The 26,442-nt window shown below is 38.9% G+C and overlaps 1 protein-coding gene across 1 annotated transcript in view; it reads right to left on the reverse strand.

Moving 5' to 3' along the window:
* Window positions 1-246: 246 nt before the first annotated feature.
* Window positions 247-26,442, reverse strand: part of dpp6b (dipeptidyl-peptidase 6b) — a 105,709-nt gene continuing 79,513 nt past the window's right edge. Inside the window, exons 8-26 of the mRNA XM_036138198.1 lie at window positions 21,468-21,588; window positions 13,130-13,284; window positions 11,674-11,771; window positions 11,435-11,561; window positions 8,151-8,189; window positions 7,929-8,036; window positions 7,757-7,848; window positions 7,624-7,671; window positions 7,423-7,535; window positions 7,150-7,197; window positions 5,372-5,470; window positions 5,226-5,295; window positions 4,010-4,204; window positions 3,865-3,919; window positions 3,646-3,748; window positions 2,168-2,223; window positions 1,983-2,055; window positions 1,797-1,870; window positions 247-1,355 (exon numbers count right to left, since the gene is read on the reverse strand). Of these exons, the coding sequence (XP_035994091.1) occupies window positions 1,209-1,355; window positions 1,797-1,870; window positions 1,983-2,055; window positions 2,168-2,223; window positions 3,646-3,748; window positions 3,865-3,919; window positions 4,010-4,204; window positions 5,226-5,295; window positions 5,372-5,470; window positions 7,150-7,197; window positions 7,423-7,535; window positions 7,624-7,671; window positions 7,757-7,848; window positions 7,929-8,036; window positions 8,151-8,189; window positions 11,435-11,561; window positions 11,674-11,771; window positions 13,130-13,284; window positions 21,468-21,588 (1,821 nt within the window). The 3' untranslated portion in view covers window positions 247-1,208. The remainder of the gene's footprint in view (window positions 1,356-1,796; window positions 1,871-1,982; window positions 2,056-2,167; window positions 2,224-3,645; window positions 3,749-3,864; window positions 3,920-4,009; window positions 4,205-5,225; window positions 5,296-5,371; window positions 5,471-7,149; window positions 7,198-7,422; window positions 7,536-7,623; window positions 7,672-7,756; window positions 7,849-7,928; window positions 8,037-8,150; window positions 8,190-11,434; window positions 11,562-11,673; window positions 11,772-13,129; window positions 13,285-21,467; window positions 21,589-26,442) is intronic.

Genomic DNA, 26,442 nt, shown 5'->3' on the forward strand with positions numbered 1-26,442 from the left:
AATAAAGTTTAATGTAGCTTAACGTTACAGTATTGGTGTATGCGGAAAAGGTGCAGGGAAAGAGGGATGAAATAAAACCATGCATCTAGTTTGCTTTTAACTGGAATTAATGATCCTTTCTTTTTAAGTTATGAGTCTATTTTTCTCATAAATTGTAAAGAAATAAAGTTATTTATCAAGCAATATGCATGATGTCTTGATGCACATGTCAATCTGTTGGTTTGGATTCAGAAAACGATTCAAAAATACATTTCAAAATGCTTTATATACAAGTTGCACATACAACATAGAGATTTCATGTCAGTTTTATACACTTTGTACAGCAGCTGACCGGAAACCACAGGTGATACAGAAATGACATCAGGAGGAAAGACTTTGTAGGACATACAGCAAACAAATTCCCAAATGATGCAAATTACCTCGAGTATCTGGAAACGGCAAACTAACGGATACGTGTGTGGGTTTGTAATATACCGTTGTCTTCCAAGGTGACGTCTGTTTATTTTAGATGAAGCTCTTTCCAAAGTATGGTGAGAGAGAGAAAGAAAAAAAACATCTCTGCTGCTCTGTTCGGACCATGTTTGCTCTGTTTATGGTGTCGCGTGGGCTCCTAACGTGAACATCTCCCCCACAGTAAGGCACAGTGACTAAAACAAGAGCTCTATAAAGAAAAGTGGGCACAAAGAAAATATCAAAACTTCATTATTTATACAATCTTTGCGTGGAACGGGTTTAAACGTTATGCCGTCATCTTCTAAAGCCACCGTGGACTGATCTACCCACTCACACACAGTAAGACACTGAACAGAGAATCTGAAAAAAACAACTCTGAATAACCATGAACACAATAATCAAGTTAGTTGGCAAGGTTATCACAACAAACTGGCTGAACTGTTGTCGATCCTCTGTTCGTCCAGCAGAGGGGGAGGGGGGGGGAGTACTGGTCCAGATAGTCGGAGAGAGATCCAGCTGTTCATGTCTGAGTTTTCATTCAGCCTCTGTCTGACCGGTGTCCTGAAAGGCAGCCAGCGTGGGTCGAGCAGAGAGGATCGGGTCGGGCGCCCCGTTTGCACATGCAGGTGCTTTCAGATTGGAACTGGATTCAGATCGGACGGCAGGTGGCGAAGACTTTTGTTGCATATTGTGCTGTGATACAGGAGCTGGCCAGGGCTGCCTGGAGGGCTGGGACGGAGGGGGGGGGCAGGTGTTTAACTATCTTCCTCCACCTCATCCTCCTCCTCCTCCTGGAGGGCCTCTGGCTCCCGGAAACACTCCTCGAAGAAGTTGACGAGGGACTGACTGAGGTGCTGCCGCGTTCCCTCGCTGTGCAGGAAGTGGCCCTCGTCTGGGTAGATCTGTAGAATAGCAACGAAGAAAGCTTTTTAAACCTGAACCACGAATCAGTCTACAGGAGGAAAAGCAGATTATTTTACACAAGTCAAGAACATTTAAAAAAAAATTAGAAGAAACTCAAAAGGTCACCCTTAGGTTAAAGAAACTTCACCAGGATGTCCAGGAATGATAAGGCCAGTTTTAGGTCACCGAAGAGGTCCGGATCCATACATACATATATATATATATATACACATATACACACACACACACACACACATATATATATATATATATATATATATAATATTTTTAATAAACACATCATCTGTTAAAAATGTAGAACCTTTACAAATACTTAATTTGTTAATTAATTTTGGCTGACAACTTATTGTTAGACAACATCAGTAAATGTTTAGAACAAACCAAAAATCTCTGCAATAAGTACGGTTTGAGAAGCTCACCTGTAGAGTGTAGTTGGCCTTCTCGCTGATTAAATGGTTGATGAATTTGGCTGTGTGCTGGAAGTGAACCTTTTCTGTGTTGGTGGAGAGAAAGAGAGCGGAGACTTAGCCGGAGGAACACAGGCTCCTATCTCTTCTTTCACTGTATTGTTAAATCATAAGCATTTAATTATATTTGTACGATACCATCAGCTGTTGGGTGAATTATTAAATACTGTTTATCCAGCAGCAGCCCTGCTCTGCGAGCCAAATTTGCCGTCTGGAGGAATGAAACAGGAAAATCCACCCAAAGTTCAATTAATATAAAACTTTAACCTGCATTTTTATTAAAACAGTGTGAAATGTGGATAATAAACATTAAGACAAATCACCATGTATACTCTGGAATCCGTCTTTGGGCCAAGGTATCGCTCTGAAAATGCAGATGCTGCAATTTGGAAAAGGAGAAAAAAAACAATTTAGGTGCCCTTACAAATGTATTTACACCCTTTGAACCTTTCGACATTCTGACTCTTTACAACCAGAAACTTAATTATTTAATTTTATTAAATGATTTTATAGAGATTTTATAGGACAGTCCAACAAAATAGGGCATAATAACAGTATAGGTTGGATGGAGAATGAACAATTTTCCTAATTTCTGACTAAATTCAGGTCTACCAACCATTTTGAATTTTAAAACTGCATACTTTTCCAGACTCAAATTTCTGGGATTTTCCTTTTGAGTAAAAAATCTTAACTTCCTGAATGTAGTAGTCAGGTCTTTTGAGCTTTCGGTTCAACAAATCATGAAACAGAGCGAGGCTGAAATTGGCTTCTGATATTCAGGAAGTTATTTCCTTTGTCAGGAATTCCCCACAAAAAAAGCTTTATTTTTTTTAAAAAAATGAACCCAGGCCCTGGTTGAACCTGAATTTTAAACTTTTAATTTTCTCATTCAGAGTGCATTAACTTAATACTAATGGGTGATAGTATAAATTTAAGTTGTGAGGTTTCTAACAATTCTTTTTTTTAATATGATTACATTTAAAGAGTTATGGTTAGGATTTGTTTATTATAGTATTTTTTACATTTAGAAAATGGGAAAAAGGGGGAAAACACCAGAATATTTTTTTCCAAACTCACTTAATTTTTTCCATAAATATCCAAAACTGGAAAATGCTAAAAACATATTTGATACTTTTCCAGACCATTCAAAACTGTGTAGGAACCCTGCAAATCTTCTTTGAAATGTGTGCCGTGTATTTGTATTCAGCCCCCCTTTGTACAAATATAATTGGCTGCAATTAAAGCATCAATATCAGCATATGAATACGGTGTAATAACATTATTTTGCAGCTTTGGTTGAATATTTGTGTTTGTGATAGGTTTTTGATCTCTGACCCAGTCTCATATCTTTTGCAGCCCCTACCAGAATTTCTTTCTGTTTGACTCGTCTACCTTCCCTTCAGCTGTGACCAGCTTACCTGTCGGTGCTAAAGAAAAGAGACCCGACCCGACAACATGATGCTCCCACTGTTTGTGTGTAAAGAGGGTGATGTACTTTGTTAGTTTCTAACCACACAAAATGTTTTTTTTATTATTATTTAGGTGTGTGAAAAAAGAAAGGGGTTTGTACACAAATGCACATCACACTCAGTCTTTTTTTTCCTTAAAAATATAGACTTTACCTTCCTTTTTTTACAACTATCTGCTCCTTTGTGTTGAACCATCACATAAAATCCCAATAAACAACACTGATTTTGTGGTTGTAACGTGGCAGACTGTGAAATTGTTCAAGAAGTCTTGTCGATTCTGTTCTGGCAGCGCGCTACTGAGATAATAAAGAGAAGCCTCTAGCCAATTATACCATAAAGCTCAAAGTCTGTGATAGGTGAGACAGCTGCTCCACATTTCAGCTGGGTAAACTCTTCAGAGCTCAGAAGCATTGTGGCTAAATATCCCCCGTAGGCCTGCAAAAAGGAGGACAAACAGAAACACAAATCCCCTCAGCAAACTTTAGTCCACCAGAGACAAAAACCAAGCGAAGTGAAGATCGCGTTTATCACCAGTGTCCTTCCTCTTTTACCTTTCCATAAACTCCCATTCGATTCTTATCAATGTAAGGCTCCTTTGAGATGAACCTGAAACGGATAAAAAAAGAAAAGTAAAACTTGAGCCCCACCGGAGCCTTGGTTGTCCGCCACCCTCACGGCTGCAGGAGAGGTTTTTACCTGAGCGCCTCCAGCTGGTCCCTCTCCTCCAGCTTCCCCAGCTTCCTGTGGACCTTGTGGAGCAGGTTGGTTCCCTGGAAGCCGCTGCCGTGGCCGTCGAAGCGGATCACGATGGTGCTGAAACTGCTGACAAGAACCACGGCCCAGTCCACGCGGAACTGCTCCGTCACCATCTGCCCACCGGGTGTGCCGTCCCTGCGAAGGAAGCGTTGTAATGCTCTAACATCATTTTACTGGCGGACTGGGCATGTTGCATTAGTACACAACATCCATGTGTTGGTCTGTTTCTGGGCTCTTTGGTTATTAGACTACGCAAAACTAAATCCGTGGTTCCCAAATGTTTTCTGCGCCTCCCTTAGAAGAATAAAAACTCTTCGGCCCCCCATCCCAACCAAATGGTTAAAAAACGTAACCTTTATTGTTTTCTCTTTTAATGCATTAAAGCCGTGGCTCTGAAGATTACCCAGAATCCCTTTTATACTTTTCAACTGTTGCTAACAACTGGAACTTCTCATCATTGCCACGCTTTTTTAACTGTATAACATTAACAACAATATAAAATGGTTTTTAGCCTGACTTGTATCTGCAGTCCAAACAAAGGATGAAACAAAAGTGTTCGCTGCCTGTGGAGACAGCAGCTCGTTTCCTGTCAGGAAAGACAGTGCATGAACCTGATCATCAATAAACCCAAAGTGGACGAACTGGCAAATAATATGGCAAAAAAAATATTGACATTAAAGACAAACTTCAGTTACATTAATTTTGATTCTTTTTTTAGGAGTTTAATATCATTCATCTACAGACAACCTTGCAATACCTCAATGCAGAGAAGCTGTTGCTCTGAGGATTACAGAGGCTCATTCATTTGTCATAATACTGACTGCAGGCACAGAGCAAACAGCAGGGGGCGCTGCTGCCACATTTAGAAGGACTGTATTTTCAGGACAAAGGAAAAGCAAGGCTGTTCTTGCGTTTGAACAGAAATTCGTTCTGAAAATCCTGAACTATCCCTTTAAAGCTTTTTGTGGGTCCTGAACTTGACAGTCTGCATTTGTGTTTTTTCAGAAGAAGGAGCTTTCACTTGCTTCTTTACATAAGATCAATTTCATGCTGTGATATTATAGTTCTTTAATTTATTCCTCCACAGACTGGACATGTGTAATTTTAACTCAGCATTTAGGTTTTTAAGTCCTTTAGGGAGGGAAAAAAAACTCACACTATCAGCAGTAGTGGGTAGTGGGCTGTGTTTGTAAATCCCGCTGGCTTCAGAATCTGCATCGTCAGAGCTATAAAAGAAATGACACGGTCAATGGGCATCCGATGAGCTGAGAGACTTATTGAACTCTTGGCTTGGTCACATACTGTAATCATCAATGGTGATGGTCTTATTCTCCACTTTGGGCATCTGCATGTTGTTGTATGTGTCGTTTACTCTCTCATTTGTCTCCACATCGAGCACTTCTGCAGATCAAGACAGCAAACAGAAGCTCTTTGTGAGTAAAACCCGGCCAGCATGTATATGTGGGTCCTGTATGAGTTCTGCTAGAGCAGGAGGGAGGCCTAAATGGGTTTTTGCCTCAGATGAGGCTTTTACATGGGGCCAAACTGGCTTGACTCCATAGAATCCATCTGGGCAAACCCAGCTACGGCGCCTTGAAACTCATACCCCTTAATTTGAATTTATGTAACAGACGACCACAAAGTAGTGCACAATTGTGAAGTGAAAGGAAAATGACATACTATTTACATTTTTTAACATATAAATATCTGAAAAGTAATTTATGCATTTTGATTTAGCCTCATTTACTCTGAAACCGCTAAAAGATATGCAGGGTAACCATTTGCCCGCAGAAAGTCACCTGATTAGTAAAGAATCTGTCTCAGTACAGATTAAGTTGTTCTGAGTAGGTCTTGTGGTTTTGTTAGATATCATTATTAAACAAAAATCATCATGGAGACCAAGGACACCAAAAATATCAGGCTTTGAAAATCTCTACAAGTGCTGTTCAACCTATCATCTGAAAATGGAAAGAGTGGCACCACTAACAGGCTACAACAAGGAGAGCTTTGGTCAGAGAAGCAGCCAAGAGGTCCATTGTAATTCTGGAGGAGCTGCAGAGATCCACAGCTCAAGATAAATGGTAAATGGCCTCTACTTGAACGGTGCTTCATCACGTCCGACAACCCCAACTCCAAAGTGCTTCACACTATATTCAGTCATTCACACAGCTGTGCTGGGACTGACAGAAGAGAGGGGGATGAAAAAGAAAAGTTGCTTTGGTCAAATATAGGTAAAAGTGAACATTTTGGTCTACGTAGTTCATAGAAAATGCGGGGGACAACTAACACTTTTAATGCTCATCATTAAAAGGATGTTTTTCTTAAGCAAGATAGTTTTTACGAAACAAACATATAACGATGGTCAAAATTTACATTGGTGTGAAGCATAATATTGGACAATCTCTGGGGAAAACCTGTTAGAGACTCCGAAGGCCTGGGATTCGGTTTGCGTTTCACCTTCCAGTAGAACAGCAACCCACAGCAACAGCTGCACTAAAGGACTTATAAGAGCAAGGCTCTTATTTGTGTGTCTGATTACCCAGTCCTAAATCCAGCTGAGAATCTGTGGCAAGCAGCTCTAGAAAACTGCTGTTTCTTGATATTTCCCATCCAATCTGATTGAGGTTGAGCTATTTTTGCAAGGAAGGATGGACAGACATTTCACTCTCTAAATGTGTAAAGCTGGTAGAGACGTTCCCACAACGAACGTCGCATTTACACACCAATTTATATGTTGGCCTATCATACAAGGTTTCAATAAAATCAAGTAAAGTTTGTGATTCTACTGTCACTAAATCCCAAAGAAACAGCTACGAATGTTTCAAATTTCAAGGCACTGTGTGTGGGCATTAACTGAGTCTCAAATGGGTAATTAGTAGATCAGTTCAAAATGGGCAAGAAATCTGGCATCCATACGGGTCCCTCTAAGGAGTTGTCATCAAGACTTTAGAGTTAATTAACATTTAACTGTTATTTAGACTGTTGCCCTACCCACAGGACCCCTCATACATAAATGTTGGCCAGGAACTGCAGCAAAATCAGTCAAGTTATTTTTTTTTATGCAAAAGTCCCAAACTCACTCTGTTTGTCCTCGGTTCTGTAGACTGCCACACTTGGTATGTCTGGTCCTAAATATAAATGTACAAGTAAGACATTTGTTAACAAAAAAACTAATATATGTGCCATAAGGAGCAACGCAACATTGCCTCTACTTTCCTGTCTACCAAACAAGGGCAATCCAGTTTGATTTTAGCCATCATTCTGACACAGCATATAAAACTATTTAACTTTCCACTAAGGTTCTCTCTTTCAGCAAGGCTGAAGGGCGACTGATGAATGTAGGGGCCTCCCACCTTTGCAGCTCAGCAAAAAGTACTGCATGTTGTGGCTGAATGAGACGTCCACGAATCCACACTTGAAGTCACAGGACAGGCAGCAGCGGTTGAACGGCGCAATCGTGTCGGCGCTGTTGGACGACACGGTGTTGACATCGTCTTACAAAGCTCTCCGGCAACTCCAGAAAGCATCCGGGGCGACTCTTATCAGAATCCTACCTGTACAAGTGCCGTCGCTTTGGGTCGTCCTCTGTGCTCAGAAAGTATCTGTAAGTCATCCAGATGTCAAGTAACTGTTTTTTTTTTTTTGAAGGACCAAGGCACCTTTAACGTGTGCAGGAGCATCACTCACATGAGGTTCTTTTCATGATTATAGGCCAAGATGCTGGTGACGTCCCAGTCTCCAGATGTCAGAGACTGAAGGATGTCTGTGCTGGTGTTCGGCTAAAAGATAACAAGCCGTTAGAAACCGATTGCCTAAACCCGGAATATTTCTGTAAAGGAAAAGCCATGCCTGGTCTTACCAAGGAGGTGGACATAGAGATGTGGAAAAACTTTCCTCTCCCTCCCTGTGGGATTGCCCTGGTGAAGAAAAACTTGTGTCCATCTTTGGAGAAGAGCGGGGGCTCATTCTGCATGGATGAGAGGCGACGAGGAAAAAGCGCATTACAGGTAAAGCTGCTCTGGATTTTGCGGGCTGGATTCAATCTCACCATGCTACTTTACTTTGTTTGCCCCTCACATACCTGTCGATGCAGCCAGCTGTCACTTTCATCCTCATGTTTCTGGAAAGAATAAGAATGTCAGAGCAAAAAAAAACATTGCCCCAAAAAACCAATGCAACCCTGTTTTTCCAACTAAAAACAGAAGAAAACAGTAGGAAGGAAATAAGAAAACCAAAATAGAGTCAAATGAAAGAATAGTGTGGCTCTACTGCACTGTTAGCAGTTTTGCCTTGAAGAAAGAAGGTTATGAGTCCGGATCCCAGACTGGGAGTTTTGGTTTAAAGTTTGCATTTTATCCCAGAGCATGCATGCGTTCTCACACACCAAAATGATGCGTGCAAGGTCAGTAGGTCACTCTAAATTGCTCTATAGTGTTAGCCCGTAATTTCACATCCTCCGTTCCTGTACGTGTCCGCTCCCTTCCACGCCGCCTCCGTGAGTCTGTGAAAAGCAAAGCCTGGTACCTCCGCGGTTACTTCGTCTAGCTCCGCTCCAAAGTTTCTTGAAGCCCGAGGAGAGCATGTGCGATCATTGTGAATACAGGCAGAATGCAAATCTATTAGATTACCACATTTCAACTTAAAGGTTTAAATGACAAATTTACTTCTTTATTAGAAGCGTAAAGAGTGGTTTGCCTCCGATATTAAAATAAAACAGTTAATTTTATTGTGAATATAAAAATATATTTATTTTGTGGATAAAGATCTCTATTTATATCATTTAACTTTGACTAACCGGAGGTTGATGACGTTTCTTTCTCCCATTTGCTACGGTTGCAATTGTGGAGCTTGACCCGACTGGAACGAGACGGACAAGAACGAAGCAAAAAAGTTGTTCCGTATTTTGACGGTGAGCGACGGAGAGCGTGTCCGCTGACGGTGTTGTCACGGAGAATGTAGAAACCTTTCTCATTAATTAAAATAACAACGTAGCTGCTCCGTCGGTCGGACGTGCACGTACGTGATCGGATGGCAAGGCAAAGGCAAGGCAAATTTATTTGTATAGCACAATTTAGTACAAAGACAATGCAAAGTGCTTTACATGATTAAAATATAGCAAAATAAAACAGAATAAAAGCAAGTAGGAATAAAATGTAGATAGAAAAAAAGAACAAAAAAGTGGTGATTCAGTTAACTAGAACAGTTGAAGGCAATCCTAAACAGATGTGTTTTTAATCTTGATTTAATGGAACCCAGGCTTTCCGCACCTTTACAGTTTTATGGAAGTTTGTTCCAGATAAGTGGAGCATAGGAACTAAATGCTGCTTCTCCTTGTTTAGTTCTGGTTCTACGTATGCAGAGCAGGCTGGAACCAGAAGACCTTAGTAGTCTGGAGGGTTGATACACTGATAACAAGTCTGTGATGTATTTGTAGTTGATCTCTGTTCCCATGCATAGAGATGTATGTGGCATAGGGCTGGGCAATATAGAAAAAAAGCTTATCCATTAAAAAAGAAAAGGCATATTGATCGATATCGATAATTATTGAAAATATTTAAAACCATATTTTATGTGCAGCTCTGCCTGGACATTTTATGATATTGCTAAATGATTTGATTTAAAGAACACAAACACAGAATTCCAATTAAATCTTTATTCAACCACCTTTTTTAACCATAACAGATTTTTTTTTAAAGAAAAATAACTTAACTTTATATCGCGGATCAAGAGTGGCAGGTTATTGTTTGAAGCCAGGTTTATCAGCTGCAGAGAACAGCAGCATATCCATCACTATGAAGCACGTTACTGCATGCGTGATGTCCTTATGCCGCTTGGACGCTTTGTCATTTTATCACAAAGAAGGGAGCCCAGTTTAGCTGCTGTACCTGCTTTGTTTTGGAAGAAGTTACAGAAAGCGACGACGACGACGAGGCGCAGCTCGCGGGGCCGCGCAGCTCGCGCTGCTGCGGGTGTGAGCGGCTGAGCGGCTTACGTGATGAATACTGGTGGGTTGCGTTACCAGACTCTGCTTTTACCGGTTCCTTGCAAGTTTTACAAATCACTGTTGTTTATTTCTATCAGGCTGGCGAACTAGTAAAACCTCGTTTTGGGACAGTTTCCTCCGCCGCTACTTGCTGCTACATATTCACGTGCGCTGTGTTGTGCTTTGAGAGGGCGGCGCTTAGTGACGGCGTGCCGACTGTAGCAAGGAAGTAAAACTGTCTATCGAACTTTTTATCGACCCTATTTTTTCCTATCACGCCCCACGTCTATCGATCTATAGATATTGTTATCCACGCTATCTATCTTCTGATTAAGAACAGGGCTGCCCGCACTGACGCGGCTCAGGGATTACGTCACACGCAGCGCCGTGCGCAGTGCCCTGGTGCCTGTCAATCCAATGGTCCAATGAAGGTAATTTAAAAAGCAGGACATTTCCTCACTTTCTAAAAAAAACCCGGGACGCCCGGGACAGGACGTGAAATACGGACATGTCCCGGGAAATACGGACGTTTGGTCACCCTAGTTTATTAAATATTTAGAAACATAGATACTTGTGCATTTTAACAACACTGAACATCAAAAGAGAAAGACATTTTTGGCTAGAAATGAAGTTAGAGTAACATACATTAAGGTTAGAAGATTTCGAAGGACTTTATTCCTGTTTTGATTTATCTTGTGTGCTCCTGGAACACCATGAAATCAGCCAGTCCACTGTATGGAAAATTGTCTACAAGCAGGGGATTTATAGCAACTGTCGGTCAAAAGAAGTGCGTAAACACTAAAGAAAATAATAAAATCTGTTTACATTTGATATTTAATCTTTATAATATTTGCAGTTAGATTTCATGTTTAGAATTGCAGGACATTGCCTTCCCTTTATTTTTATTTTTTTTTAGCAATTCAGGCACTGTCCTTTTTTTGTCACTCAGGGTTGATAAATAAGGGTACCGTCTGACAGAAAGTCATGTACTTCCGAGCTTCAACCTGACACGTCTACTTTTGGGTCTTGTTAGGGAGGCTTTTCTGGGAGACAGGCAGGTGTTTTATCCATTTCTAAGCCAAAGCGCTGAATAAAAGATTTTTAAAACAGCCAGCCACTTTAGTTTTTAGGTACGCAGAAAGACACAATAATCCTTTTTCTTTGCACCTATTTTCAGCTTTAGGTCTAAAGGTCTGATGGATTTTTTTTTTTTTTTTTTTTGCAGAAGAATGCCGCCGGGGTTTTTTGATTCAAAATAAGCTACAGCGCCAAAAGAGAAGAAGTCACAGAGAAGAAAAGAAAAACAAAATCAACTGTGAATACAAGCACCAAAATGGTTTAAGTCATAAATGACAGCAGAAATGTGCCACAGTTTGTGTCACCTTGATGCAGACTCCGGTGGTGGCTTCACACAGTGTGAGGATGGAGTTGTTCTGGGCTCTATTCAGCCAGTTAACAGCCAGCTTTGTACTGGTGGCCCATTTCACCATGGTGATATAATATTCCCTCCTGCAAACACAAAAAAAGAATACGCCACGCTTTGACAGATCCGTCCCCTCTAACACAAGTCTCGGTGCTTGTTGTCTCACAAACATGGAGGCGCTGCTCCTCTGTCACTTACCCTATCCTCGGGTCGTCGGGTTTCTTCATCTTCACGGTGTGCAGGGGGCCGTTGAGGCTCACCACGGACAGATGCACGACAGGGTTCTCTTCTCCTGCCTGAATAAACAAGATCCTGAAGGTCAGTTTGGCATCTGATCTGAGACAGCGTGATGTGCTGTATTATGTCCCATAGGGGGCGCCATTGTAAAGTTACACGTCCTAAAGTTAACAGCAGTATTTGGACACAGGTAGAACCATACAGATGTGTGTAACAGCTCCTAATGAAATATTTACTAGTCAGGTTAAATATGTGCTACAAATTTAGTCACAGATAAGCAGCTATAGCTACAGGATGGATGGATGGATGGATGGATGGATGGATGGATGGATGGATGGATGGATGGATGGATGGATGGATGGATGGATGGATATTGGGGTCATTTAGAGAACAAAGATTAGGAGGAGCCCCTATTTTGTTGCTCAACCCTTTTCAGATTAAAGATGAAATGACGGGGGAAAGAAGATGAAATAGGAAAGAATTTGAAAGATTAGAAAAAAAACTGAAATGATCAGAAAAAAGTGGGCAAACAATAAAGCTGAAATGCGTCGTCTCACATAAATGAGTTTTAAACTTCATACTTCAGAATAAGATTTCATAACAAATTATTTCTCTTTTGACAAAAAATAAAAATCCTGTAAAGGCAAACTTGGTATATACGACTCTTATCAAACCTGTTTGGGGGGAAAAAATGCTGTTTCAGCATCTCCCCTTTTCTTGATTGTATTATTCCCACTCTATGTTAAATATTGTGACTTTAATCCTAAAAAACGAATCTTGACTTTTGAACTTTATTCATAAAATCTAATTTGACTTTATCCTTTATACTTCAACTTTATTGTTTAACAGAAAATTAAACAAGAAACATTTTGTTTCCCCTGCCAAGTGACCCTATTGCTCTTTTGTAGCAGTCACTTACAGACTGAACAGCAATAATAAAAAAAAACTAGCAAACTGCAAATAAAGGTGAGAGCTGGCTACTAAAACATTTAATGTGCACTTGCTCCTTGTTTTGAAGCTTTACTCACATACTGAGTGCTTCGGTTTACACATTCACCCTGAGTATTCATCAGAGAATTACATGAGGTGCCAGACATCGAACATTTTTCTATAAAAAAAAGATGGCTAGGACTTTCACTTTCTGGAGCGAGGGGATTCAAAATAACACCTTTTATCACGCTATAAAAGCCTCCTGCACTTGCATCAGTCGCTATTCCGCAGAGAAACGCTGTGTTTATTTGTTGTTTGTGAAAGTTCTGCTAAAGATTTAGGTCTCTGGAGGATCCGCACTGCAGCTACAAGTTGGCCCCTATGACTTTTCTTTCATTTCATGCATTTATTCAAAACAAATCAATTAAATCCACCCAAGTTTAGCTGAACTGTGTAGCAGTTGGGATGGCTTGTGCTCCGCTCTGACCTTTGGGTAACGATATTCCTGGCTGCCAGGGTACGGCGTGCCGGTGAAATATGGGACTTCCATATTTGGTACCAGCGTATCATTGATGGTCATGTAGGCCAAACGGAGTCCGTCTGGAGACCACCAGTGGGCAATGTGCGTCTGCAGGATCTCCTCTGTGAAAACAAGGATAAAGAGTGTCAAGAAATGTACTTTTGTGGGATTTTGGGAACGTTTGGAAAAGTCTGGAAAGTCTATCTTTTACACTTTTATTTGGAACATTTACGTTTATCCAAAGAGTTGTTCATGTGTAAAACAAAAGCAAATGATTGCAGATTGAATAGAATTTGTTGAATATACGTTGTTTTATATAAATTATTTTATGCATGTTCCTTATAAGTAGATATCAGGAGACGGGAGCGTCTCTCAGATTATAATACCAGCTCAAAAAAAGTGCAGGAACTGCAAGAAGTTCACAAACTTGCTGACATGTTGGCGTTGATATTGTAGTCCAGCAATTGAATAATGGCAACATATGGATAGGTGGTTTGAAAAAAAAAGCTTTAAGTAACACAATAACTTTTCATAAGAATAAAACGAAAAATAACTCGAAAGTTTTCACAATATAAGAAAAATTAAAAACTCTGGACAACACTGATTTAGCAAAGAAACATTATGGTGTAGTTTAAATGCAAGTGAATCATAATATCTATCTATCTATCTATCTATCTATCTATCTATCTATCTATCTATCTATCTATCTATCTATCTATCTATCTATCTATCTATCTATCTATCTATCTATCTATCTATCTATCTATCTATAAGACTTTAAACTACTCTTTAACTCTGAATAAACTATTTTGAGACTGTGAAATAAACCTTTTCCTGTCTAATGCTAGTTCTGATACGTAAAATTATAGTTTTCATGTGTCTTGTCACGTTACAACCGAGCTTGGATCAGTTTACAGATAAAGTATTAATAATTTAATTTCACTGGATAAACCCTTTCCTTTACAAGATACATGTTCCCACAGAATTCCCGGATATGGGCTACCTGCTCCAGCAGGGGGCAGAAAAGCTCTATTGAAAGCACTTTTAATCCAGAACACACTCCTGCAGTTACATGCAGACATCCAGACAACAACCTTCTCCCAGTAGAAATGACTGAATCAACCTTGGCAAGCACAGTGTGGTCATGTTTGTCATCAGACAATAATTATTTCTGACACTGCAGAAAATGCGGGGTCAGAGAGGACTCAGGAAAACATTGAGCGCAGAATACGTTTGATTGGGTTCTAACTCTAAGGTTGAGTGGAGCGTATTGCAGGGCAGAAGGAATTTCAAGGCTAGTGGCTGAAATAAACTCTTTCTACAACATCTGAGCACAAAACAGCGCATGAAAAATGCAATTAATGTGACTCACTATTCTTTGGAGGTCTGCAAATAACGCTCGTTGTGAACCATAACATACCCGGTTTATGCTCAGTTTAGTGGTTTGAGTGCGTTTGATTTTGTTGTTTATACTCCTTTACACGAGTGCCTCAGATGGCGGGGAAAAACACGGCTTTTCAAACGTCCTTTTTATTATATATATATATCTGCAGCCGCAGCTTTCAGATCTTTAAAGGATGTCAGGAGATAAACAGACACATCGTATCCTGATGACGACAGCTTCTCTTCAACCTCACAGAGACATCACAAGCCTTTTCTGCTTCAATCCTCTCAATTTACTGGTTTTCATCTTTCAATCATGACTGTAGGTCACATTTATATGATTTCTGTTTTGACAACTGAGGGCTAATTATTAACACTAATCACATCAAAGACTTTGCAGATTATTATGGTTGGCTGAGAACTGTTCCCAGGAGGCCACGTGTAAATGCTTTGCTTGAAGGCTCGTGTTTGACAGGAGGAAAAAATCGTCAACATGACAAAGATGTCAAAGCAGTCATATGAGTTGCATTTTTCCTCTTTAAATGTTTTACTAAATATATGTATTGATTTTGAAACCTCAAAATGAATTACAATAAACATATGAAGGGCACCACTTTTTTGGCTCTATGCAGTTCATAAAAAGGAGTTTCGTAAGTACGGATTAAAACAAGGGATGTGCGGAGTTAAAAACGATCCGCTTCTGAGTCCCTCATTAAACTGAACTGTGGCTCCATGTTAATGATGTATTGATGGGGGCTGTATGTCAGCCAAACCTCTACTGTTATAAAAAAATAAAAAATAAATCACCGACAACTTTTGTGAGCATGACTGGTCGTGCATGCCATTTTCTCAAGTCCTACATAATCTGGGTGAACCTTAAAGCTACAGTTGGTATTTCTGTTCAGAAACACTTGTTGTTATACTGGTTGAAATGGTCCTTCCATCCTGACAGTAGTAAATACATTATGTAGTTAGAAAAAGGAAGTTGAGCATTAGATATCTGTAAAAGCTGCAGGCCAGTAAAAACTAGACCAATAATTGGTCTAGTTTTTACTGGCCTGCAGCTGAACCCTAACCCTAATTGAATTAGTGCCATTCGCACCTAAGGGCAGGGATTGGTTCTGCTCTCACCTCCGTCCCTCAAGTTCCAGCGGCTTCGCCTTTTCTATTGGTTGTCCCACATGCCAATCATTATGAGGCGCTAACTTAACATCAATGTGCATGTACATTTCTTGTTAGTTTTCGCTTGCTGGCTGTGCATACATACTTCTAGTGGTTATGTATCCGGTTAGCTTAGCACTTAGCTTAGTGGTTAGCTGCGATGTTAGCAAATCGTGGTAGCTTCGCTGCTCTCACTGAATGCTTTGTACACGGCTGAACGTTGCCAGAAGCAAACCGCGTACAAGTTTATGAGAAGAAGAGGAAGGCCTCAGTAGAAAGAAATAAGACCAGAGTGGATTTGGGAGATTTTTTTCACGCGACCCCCTTGTGGAGTGAAAGAGCAGGTACGATGATCTTGTGCATGTGCAGTTATTCAAAAAGGGATTTGAGGAAACTTCGGGAAAAATCAAAGACTCTAGCTATAATCAAACTAACGTATTTTTCTGGACTATATGTCACACTTTTTTTCATAGTTTGGCTATTCCTGTGATGTATATATCAAATATAACATGATGTTAAATGAATGAAATAAGGAATAAACATTACCATCTATTGACACAAGAGGGCTCTCTGGGCTTGTGAAAACTATATGCTGCTCCTTTACCACTTAAAAATTAATTGAAACATTAACTTATAGAGAACAAAGACAGAACACAATGTTGATTTTGCTGTTTCAGTATGCATTCACGCAGCGGAGCGTTGCGTGGTGCAGTTTGAAGGGGGTCTCAGACCACGACAAAACCCCGTCACTGGGTTGTCCGCGTAGCTAATAACAGCTAGCGCCAGCTTATGTTGTCCGGGTGGTTTACAACTTTTCTGATGTACGTTCAAGAGCTTTACTGACCTTTCTATCTGGCTCTCAAACATCCATGGCGTACTGTTAGCCTAGTATGTAGCACTGTTATGCTTACGGTCTAATTTCGGCGTAATTTTGACAAGTTTCAGTGTAGCAGCCCGTTACACTGAAATGTGCAGGTGAGAACCTTGCCACTTGGAGTTGCTGGCTTATTATGCTAATTTACCCAGTTCAACCTAGCAGGTATGTTCCATGTTATTCACCTGTATGCATGCAACTGTGCAATTGAATAAATTGTCTTACCAGATAAAATGTAAATTTTTAGTCTTGAATTTTGTGAAATAAATAAATGTGCCTTATAGTCCGGTGTGAGTTATATATGTTTTTTTCCCCTCTTTAAGGCACATTATTTGACTGATGCAACTATATTCCGGAGTGATTTTTAGTCCAAAGAATACGGTGTTTTTCACATCTATCAGTGATGTTCACAGTGAAAGAGAGACTGTATTGGGTGCTGCAGATCTCAGCCCGTCTTTAATATGTGACCTGCTCTGTACTCTGAGCTCAGATATCTTTAGACAGCTGTCTCTGGGAGGGAGAGCTGCATAGAGAACAGACAAAACACTAGTTATTAAATTTTATCATTTTGAAATAGAAGTTTATGAAGCAGGAGAACATCTCCTATATGTTTTGTCCACACATGGTAACTTATAATAAAAAAAATGCTATGAGCCAAATCCACTGTGAGTTATGTTAAAAAAAAAGTAAATATGCTAATGCTTGCATAGCACTTTAGCTAATTTCTCTATATGAAAGCAATGTCTGGAGTGAGAAGTGACTTTATTGTAGACTAGATTTATGCATCGAGTAAAAATAATATTTAAAAACAGATTATAAAGCTATTTATCTACTAGGTGATGCATTTTTCGAAGATGAAAGTACTTTTTTTCTCGACTTAGCACCATGTTGGCGAAGCAGAAACTCTTGCTGGGATAAAATCTCAGAGACTGTTAAGATAAATGGAAATACGGGGCTGCAGTATTGCATGAGTCATTTAGAGAGGGAATTAAGTGGCATTTATTGTGTTTTCGTAATACATTTTAAAGCTATTCAGGTGTCGCATAGATATGGCACCTATTTAATCAAGTTTGATGAAGCATTGAACTGAGACTTGGTGTCTGAGAATGCCTAATTTCAAATGACTCAGATTATTATTGCGGACAAGGATCTTTATTAAATCAAACATTTACTATTTAAGTTAAGAATTTTAACCGGTGCTAATGAAAAAATATCTGTTTTACCAAAATACAATTAATGAAACTGTAGCACCGATTATTTAATAGGTTAAAAATTCATGTAACATGCAAAGACATTTGATGTACCTTCCATTAATGTAAATTTTTCTGCCATTTTTTGCTTAGGGGTACTTTTTATTTTTTGAGGTTGTTTTGTGTCTCTGTGTCTATATTCTTCATATGAATAAGGTAAACATGTATGTTTGGTCAATTCCTGCTGCCAGTAATTACTGTCAACTCTGGTCACCTGTTCACCTGCCTTCATATACCTGCCTCATCCACCCACTCACGGCCAGATCGTTGTATCACCTCACATGTGTGTCGCTGCCTGTTTTCTGTTCACATCTGGTTCTACCTGCATCTGCTCTAGTCTGGTTCTGGCAGCAAATCCTGGTCCGTCTACAGTTAACATTTCTAATAAACCTTTTAGACGTAGCTCTGTGTTCGGCTGAATTTTGGGTTCACACCTACAATCGTTACAGTTCTGTGTTGTAACAATACGTCTTTGCAAAAACTCAGGAAATATAGCTGCTTTCGCTTTAAATTGAGCCGCATTTGCCATCTTTTATTTATTACTATTGCTTTTCCATTCTCTTTTTAACAGTTTCAATTCAAGTGTTTTTGCTTTTGTCCAAGAGATTATTGCTGCTTAAACCTCTCCATATAATTCTACAGCTTTTTTTAAAGTTAAAATTACTGTTACATTTCAGAGCTGCTTAAACAAATTTCATTGTACATTGTATGCTTTCACAGTGCAATAACAATAAAGCTATTCTATAAATTCCTTGCTGGTTTTTGCCTTTTACTGATTGGGTTGAACTTGTAAAAACTCTGCAAACTGTCTCTGTCAAACAGTTTATTCTGCTACTGACTCTTGTTTGGCATCAATTATTTGATTAGAGGATGAAAGTTGGAAGAAAAACAAGACATATTGGCACTTTAACAGTCTATTTCTATAACAAACAGGATGAGCGCTGACATCTTGGAGGATACAGTTTGGTCCCTAAGAGTGGAGATATGGGATTCCCCCTGGTGGTAAAAATGTCATCTGGATGCCTTCCTGAAATAAAATGACAAACTTTGTTTTTTACAGTGAGGGAGATGTAGCTTAATATCTTCCCACAGCACCCACCAAAAGCTTCCTTGGCATCGGTCGAAAGGATTTGCAAGACTGGAAAGTTTTTTCATGGGCACAACCCACATTTCTATCTCTGCTGCTCAACCAGAAGTGCATTTTCTTTGTAAATGTTGCATCCCTTAAAGGGAACTTAATAGCCTTTTAAAGGACATTAAATCTATTGCGGTATTTTTGCAAGTAATCTATTTGCAAGTAATAAATTACTTTTTATTTTTGCAGTATTGTGTTCAGTTTTAGGTGGCATTTTCTTCTTTCTGTCACATGGTTAGGACGTTTTTGTGGAGTTTTTAAAATATTTCTGCTTTCTGTGGTCATCACTATTCCAATTTGTACTTGAAGTATTTGTTATGCCAATGCCCATTTTCCTTCTTTTCTCTCTGTGGTTTCCTTTTGTTCAACCTTGTGGTCATTCTGTCTTGTATGCATTTTTTATTCATATTTGTGTCTTCTGTTAAGGTTTCTTTTCATGGAGCACGTAAAATAAGAATAGCTGACCAAATGCTGAAGTACATTCAAACTATCAGAAGAAAAAAATCATAATCTAATTCAAATATTCCTTTTTTCCCCCCAAACAGACATTTCTGGTTGTCAATAAGCCTTCCTTGCATTCAAGATAGCCTCATCTTGAACCCTAATGTAAAAGCTTTTTTCCAAATCCTGGCTGACCTAAATAATGCTATACACATGCAAAATGTTCTGAAATAAAATAAATTTAGCTGCTATCCAGTGAAAAATCCTCAGGACAAAACACAAGAAGGCAAATGTTCCTTTAGCTCGGAAAATAGATTACATCTGTCATGCTGTGTTGTCTGAAACAAAGACATAATCCAATGAAGCATTTCTTGCACTATAATTGAGTTTTCCTGAAAATAACAGCAATTTACGATCACATTATCCTTACAGTTATTATCCCAAACTGTTTCAAAATCATCTACAAGCTAATAATGCTGGATTGAGAACTCTGAACAAAGGCGTATGGATTTAATAGAAATGAATTAAGTGGAATTACTATTCTCAGTGCATTTGTAAAGAAAGACCCATCAAAGAGGTTTGTAATTAGAACGTCTGTCCCACATATGCTGTAATCAGAAAATGTCTCACATTAAATTACAAGTTTGCTGGCTTTTGAACATCTGCTGGGTGAGATTGCAGCGTTCTGCACATGAATTAATTAAAAGTGCTTGAACACAAAGACAAGTGATGGGAGGTGAAGGAAAGGAGGAGCACCGAAATGTAGCCAGCTGTGCAGCTTCAGATCAAGCCATGCACACAAAACACACGGCACACCTCGGGGAGAGGCTGCTGCTGCTGTGAGAAGGGGCACGTATCCAAAGACTCAATTAAAAATTTGTTTCAGTGTTGTTGGGTAAATACAGCATATGTCAACACGGATGCAGATTGTGGACAAACAGGATTCTGTTTCCACCAGAAGAGCCCCAGTGATCACAACTATCCAGCACCGGAGGCAGAGGAAGAAAGAGATGGTTGAAGCAAGGAGGATTTGTATGGAAGCAGCTCCAAAAGCAAAGTTTTCCTAATTAGTTTGAGCTGAAAAGAAGGAAACAATATGTTGACAGCAGACTGGCTTCCGTATAAATTATAAAAACAGGAACAAGACCAAACATTTTTTAAAGGAGAGAAAACTAGTGTGAGAGGACATTTCGTCTTTTGGCAGAAATATTTAATAAGTTAAATGTCTCGTACAACATGGACTTGCTCGAAAAAAAAGTCTGAAATCTGTATTTGTGCTTAGATGAATGTACAAATAGCCTAATTTACATCTTAGGTGACTTCTAAAGTCGCTGGATGTCATTTAGGTGCATCAGAGTAAGCTGAAAACAAAGGTACACCACACTTTTCAGATTTTTATTAGTAAACTATTTCATCTTTATTATTGTTCTTTTTCACTTCATATTAAAATACTGGTTTTGGTGTTTATTCACATTGTATTCTTGTAGGGTTGATTTACTGAATACCTTTATTTGTGTAATTATGTAGCGGGGTACATTAATGGAATTAATTGCATTATCTCACTCCCACGAACATAAATTAAATTTCTGGTAATATTTTCTGAAAAAAAAAAAGAGAAAATGTTCAAGAACCTCAATAACTTTAGCAGGGCATTGCATTTGTTAGCGCAAAGTAGTTTTAAATGACCAAAACATAACTAAACTGTGAGCCAACACGTATTTAAAAGTCTTACAGTAGATAAGGGAAACAATCATTAATATATATATATATATATATATATATATATATATATATATATATATATATATATATATATATATATATATATATATATATATATATATATATATATATAGCCTATTTTACCCAAAATTAAATGGCATGTTTTCTTACTGTTCCCATTTTCAGGAGGGGCTTGAAAAGTTACATCTTTACCACTGGGGCCAATGAGTGTTCAGAATACAAAGAATATAAAAAAATAAAAAATAATAATTGTTTCCGAGATATTTTCTATGTGCATATCACTGATGTTTCCAAACCTTTGGCAGACTGAAGTCTTACCTTCATACAGCCAGTCAGCCAGGCCATTAAAGATGACCCCCTCTTTACCGATTGAAACAAGGCGGATCGATCGGCTCTCCATTGTCGCCCTGTAGTAGATGTTGTTTTCAAAAATGAAGATCTGCACAGAGAAAGACAAAACGGTGACAATAATGTCAGTGTCAGTACCAGTGGGCTGATGTAAATCAGTGTGATGTTGTTGACAAAAGGACTGAAACAGATAGCCATGAGCCATTTTTGCCCTCCCTCCCTCTCCATATAATGTGAAGAGCCACAAATCCTTCTTTCCCCTTTGAAACTGCGTGTTGAAATGATTCACACAGCCCTGTACGAGTCATAATTGTTGAAAACAACAAAAGGGATGAGGGACAGAGCAACAAAGGACCCTTTTTTTATTGTGAGATTTACCGTATTTCTTTGTCTTTTACCATTTTTTATGCATTAATTGAAACACATCTTTATTTCCTGTCGCTATTATCTAACAATTACTTATTGCAATAATTATTTGATGATTTGATTTGATTTCTGTAGATGTGCAAAACTGCACTTTTCTTTTATCTGCAATTCAAATCAAATGCTGGCAAACAGAAAAAGTCTGATGGATTTTGATGACAGACTATACTGCAGATCAAAAGGCTCAATAAAAACATTAGAAAGCAGAATAGAGACCAATTTGTTTGGCAGTGCTAAAAATTCATATTTTGCCTGTGTTGCTGACAGAAATGTTGCGACGCTGTGCGCCCCATGTATTTGTCGTGGTTTGCATATCTGATAATGTTGTCTTCATACCCTCAGGGCAATCGCAGGCAGCCCAGCATTCATCTCTTCCTGTATTCTCATTATTTCATGGAGACCCCATAAATACATCAAATCAGATAATAAAGCTAGCCTTTCTTGTTTCCATTTAAATAATAGTAACAGCAGAGACCCTCTTATTTTGATCAATATAACAAAGAGCTAGAGTAGAAGGCCACATGTTGCAGACCACTGCGCCAGAAAAACATCTAAACCTTTACTTCACAGCGTTTTTCATGAGCTTAAATTGAAACTGTGCAAACACTTGACTGGCTCTTCATCACAATGTGGAGTTAATCCTGGTCCAAATAGAAATGCAATCTCTCTCTAGACCTCCTTCATGCCTAGAAAGATTTTCAAAACTTAGAAACGTAGCACAGACTTTCTGTTGCTAATCAAGGATGAACTGTGTTTACAGAGAGCTTATGCTGAAAGTAAATGGATTATCTCTGATGACCAATCAAACAGTCAGGCTGTTTAAAGAAATAAAGGCACACTGCTGGAAGATGAGCATATTATCCATCAGTCAATCTAATTTAGCCTTTTCTATAGTAGTGCCAGCTTAGTGAAAACAGGTAAACCTTGTAGGAAGGGATGGGTCATTTACTGAACCTGTGCACTTAAATCTAAGCTGCTAATGCATTATCAAGAACAAGACATAAAAAAATCCAGCCTGAGTTGATAATACTGAATGATTGCCTGGAGGAAAAAAACTAAATTTTTGGGACACAGATAAACCCACTGTTGAACAGAATAAGCATTATTAGCTTTTTTCTTTTTCCTTTTTCATCATATCCTGTTAACAGGACACAGTCATAACAACAGTAACAACATTACTGCTTCGGAGGGAAGAACACTGAAGGTTAGCTGTTTTTAGCACCAGTGAGAATTTGATTTTGAAAATAAGTCGGAAGCTTTTAAAAAAGGAAACAGCATGTTCCAAGAAGAGTCAAGACCTGGCTTCAGTTCATAACAACCGTGAGAAGCAAAACTTTCAGTAGATAACAGGATGGCTGAATGGGGTACAGGAAAGTTGTTCTGTTTAATTTATTTGAGGAATCTGCATGTTTCAAGGAACATTGTGGATTTGGATGTGCTGGCAGATTTTGGACATCTCAGAGTAAAGGATCTACAATCTCATTGAATATATGCATACAGGCGGCTGGTTTTTAATGCTAAAGATGATAAATACTAAGAAGATGCCTAATTTTTTAACTCTATAATCATTTTAATAAAGTAAAACCCTTTTTATATATAGTAAAACCCACTGATCGTTGCTTCTCTAATCAATACAGAACTTGGTAAAAAGAGAGAAGCTTGAGTTGCAAAACAACTCCAGGACTGGACTGATGTTCTAAAACAACCTCAAAGCTCACAACTTTGACTTTTTGCTAAACTAAAACCAAATGATTAAAAGAGAATTAGGAGCTCTCCTAAGGGTTGAGAGACCCCCAAAATCTGAAATTACACTAAATTGGGAAACAAATGTTATTCCTTTGGTCTGCATTCACGTCTTCTGAGACTTTTAAGCCTTTAAATGAACAAGAGAGACACAAGGATGAGACAAAAAAAGGCTTGAAGAGACTCAAATCATAAGGGCACAGAGATAAAAGTAGCAACAGATCAGAGATACCTGTGGAGCTCAAATAGCAGCATTTCTGACTGATGTTTGTGCGTCTGGGATTTCAGGTGTGAAATGTGCAATCCTCACAAGATTCCCTTTGATTATTATTTTTTTCTCTCTCGGTAAAATCTACATAGCTGTGTCAGGATGACCTCTTTTTTTAGGCGCGTGTGCGTTGACCCAGCGTTGCTGATTGCCGTGTCATGGTAGAGTAATAGCTAGTAGTTTAATGAGGAGAGCGCTGCAGGATTCATCTCCCTGTACGTACGGCGCTTCACTGCACACCGCCGCACGCACACATTCACACACACACCTCAGTTTTATGTGCTGATGTAAGGCTCGATGATGAATTGCTCCAGTTCTGATAAACTTAATGGGAAATCATTACATTTCCAAACTGTGATGGGTGAAAAAAGAAAACATGTCCGACATGTGCGGGTCAGAAGGAGACAAAAGACGAGAGCTCATCTCTGTTTTTCCTGCAACAGCCTCCGAGGCTCATTAAATCAAGAGCAGAGCTGCAGCTACGGCTCTGTGAAAGAAACAATCAGGTGTACCATTACCATATGTAAATGAATCTACTGTCTTCCCCAGCAGACAGGGTCTCATCACACACTCCAAATGTTAATGTTTTCTCACGGAAATGCATCTCTAATCTAAGCCGTTATCCAATAAGAGCAATTATGATAGAAGAGAAAGCTTTAAAGCGGAGCTGAGGAAAGACCGGAGAGTGATAGAGTAAAAACTAAAATAAAAACAAAACTCATTTAAAGACGACAAGAGTAGAAAAAGCAATCCAGGATACAAGGATCATTAAAAAGATTGTAGGTGCTTGAATTTATTGCTTTTTTGAATCTTATTAAGGGGGAAAAAAGATTTCTCTTTCCCCAAAAATGACAGCATCCAATTTTTCTCTTGCTGTTTTTTTTTCTCCGGTTGTTGTTTGGACTCAAATGCATCTCAAGTAAGATGAAACAGCGAGCGTTTTTTTTTTCTCCTTCTTTTTCTGAATGCACATTATTACAGGACTGATGCAGAGCTGAACATGATGTACTGAATGTAAGAACAGACTCAAAGTGGACCACAGAGGCCTTGTTATAAATACAAAAAAAAAGATCACTTGACTTTTTCTTTTGGATTCTTTTCCCAATAGATTCGCAAATGGATGTTGTGAAGCTTTAAAAGTGGCACAGAGACAAAAGTCACAGAAGAAGGGTTTCACTCCAGAGACCCAAATGGATTGAGGAATTACCTAACAACAACACAATAATAATAAACAAGCTTTAAATACATGTGTAGATAAGTAATCCATATAATTAAGCAAACAGTCCAATTGCATTATAAATATTTAAATGGATGAAAAGAAGTTTAATTATGCTCCAAACTATGTTTTGCCAATTGTCATTAGAAGCCACAAAGGTCATCTGGTCTACATTTTTGATAAATTAAAGATATAAATATCTTTTGTTTTCATAACAATATAATAATATAATAATATTTATTATGTTTTTTTCCCATAAAGCATGGTGGGATAATCATGGCAATCATGTGCCCAGGGTTACATCTTCTGGACAAGGACCATCCTGCATGGGGTTTGTATGTCTCCCTGTGCACATGTGGGTTCTCTCCAGGTACTCCTGCTACCTCTCTTAGTGCAAAAACATTAATGTTGAATGGATGAGCAAAACTGGCGCAGCGATCTGAGTGTGTGCTCTGCGAAGGCCTGAGAACGACTGCCAAGCCTGCACAGGTTTATTTGCACACAGGGACTGGATGGATGGACCAAACATGCAGTCATGGTAGGGAGGGTGTGGACTCTTTTTAAAAACTTATGACTGAGAAATAACAAAAAGGCCTTCATAGTATTGCTTTTGAATATAGAGTTTTTTTTAAAGAAAAAAATAGTTTTTTTTACTGAAGTGCAACTCAAAAATTGTTTTTATCTAAGCTCAAGTGTGCAAGACATAATATATTCTTCCCTTTTATTAATACAATATGAAGCCAAAATGGAATAGCTCAAGTCAAAAAACAAGTGCACCGCATGACTCAGTAGCTTGTAGAGCCACGTTTGGCTAGACTATTTGTTTTCTGTATGATTTATAAGCCTCTTAGATTGTTGCCTGTGAATTTTGACCCTCCTTTCATCACAACGTTGCCTGGGTTCATTCATTGCTACAGGAATGGTGTCGCCTTGCCAAAACCGACGGCGCAGCTCCTCTCGGGTGGTGACAGGTTCTACCGTTTTGGGCTTTCGTGCACCTCCCTATCTCTGTAAGGTTGAAGGTTTAAAATGAGAACTACAGTAATTGTTGTGCTTCTGCAGTGGGCAGCACAAAAAGAAAGAAAAAACAGGACTGCTGCTTCGGTATAACTGCACCTTGTGGCTGGTCCATTGCCACAAGGTGTTTTTTTTTTATTTCAGCTATTGTGTTGTAGAAGATTTGATGCTGTGTGGGCATCATTGTTCTGTTACACGAGCCAGTTCTACAGCTGTCAGACTGGCAACCCTTAAATTGGACTCAAAAATATTTTGAAATATGGATGAGTTCATTGTTG

Source organism: Fundulus heteroclitus, chromosome 6 (assembly GCF_011125445.2).
Source record: "Fundulus heteroclitus isolate FHET01 chromosome 6, MU-UCD_Fhet_4.1, whole genome shotgun sequence".
NCBI classification, from domain to species: domain Eukaryota; kingdom Metazoa; phylum Chordata; class Actinopteri; order Cyprinodontiformes; family Fundulidae; genus Fundulus; species Fundulus heteroclitus.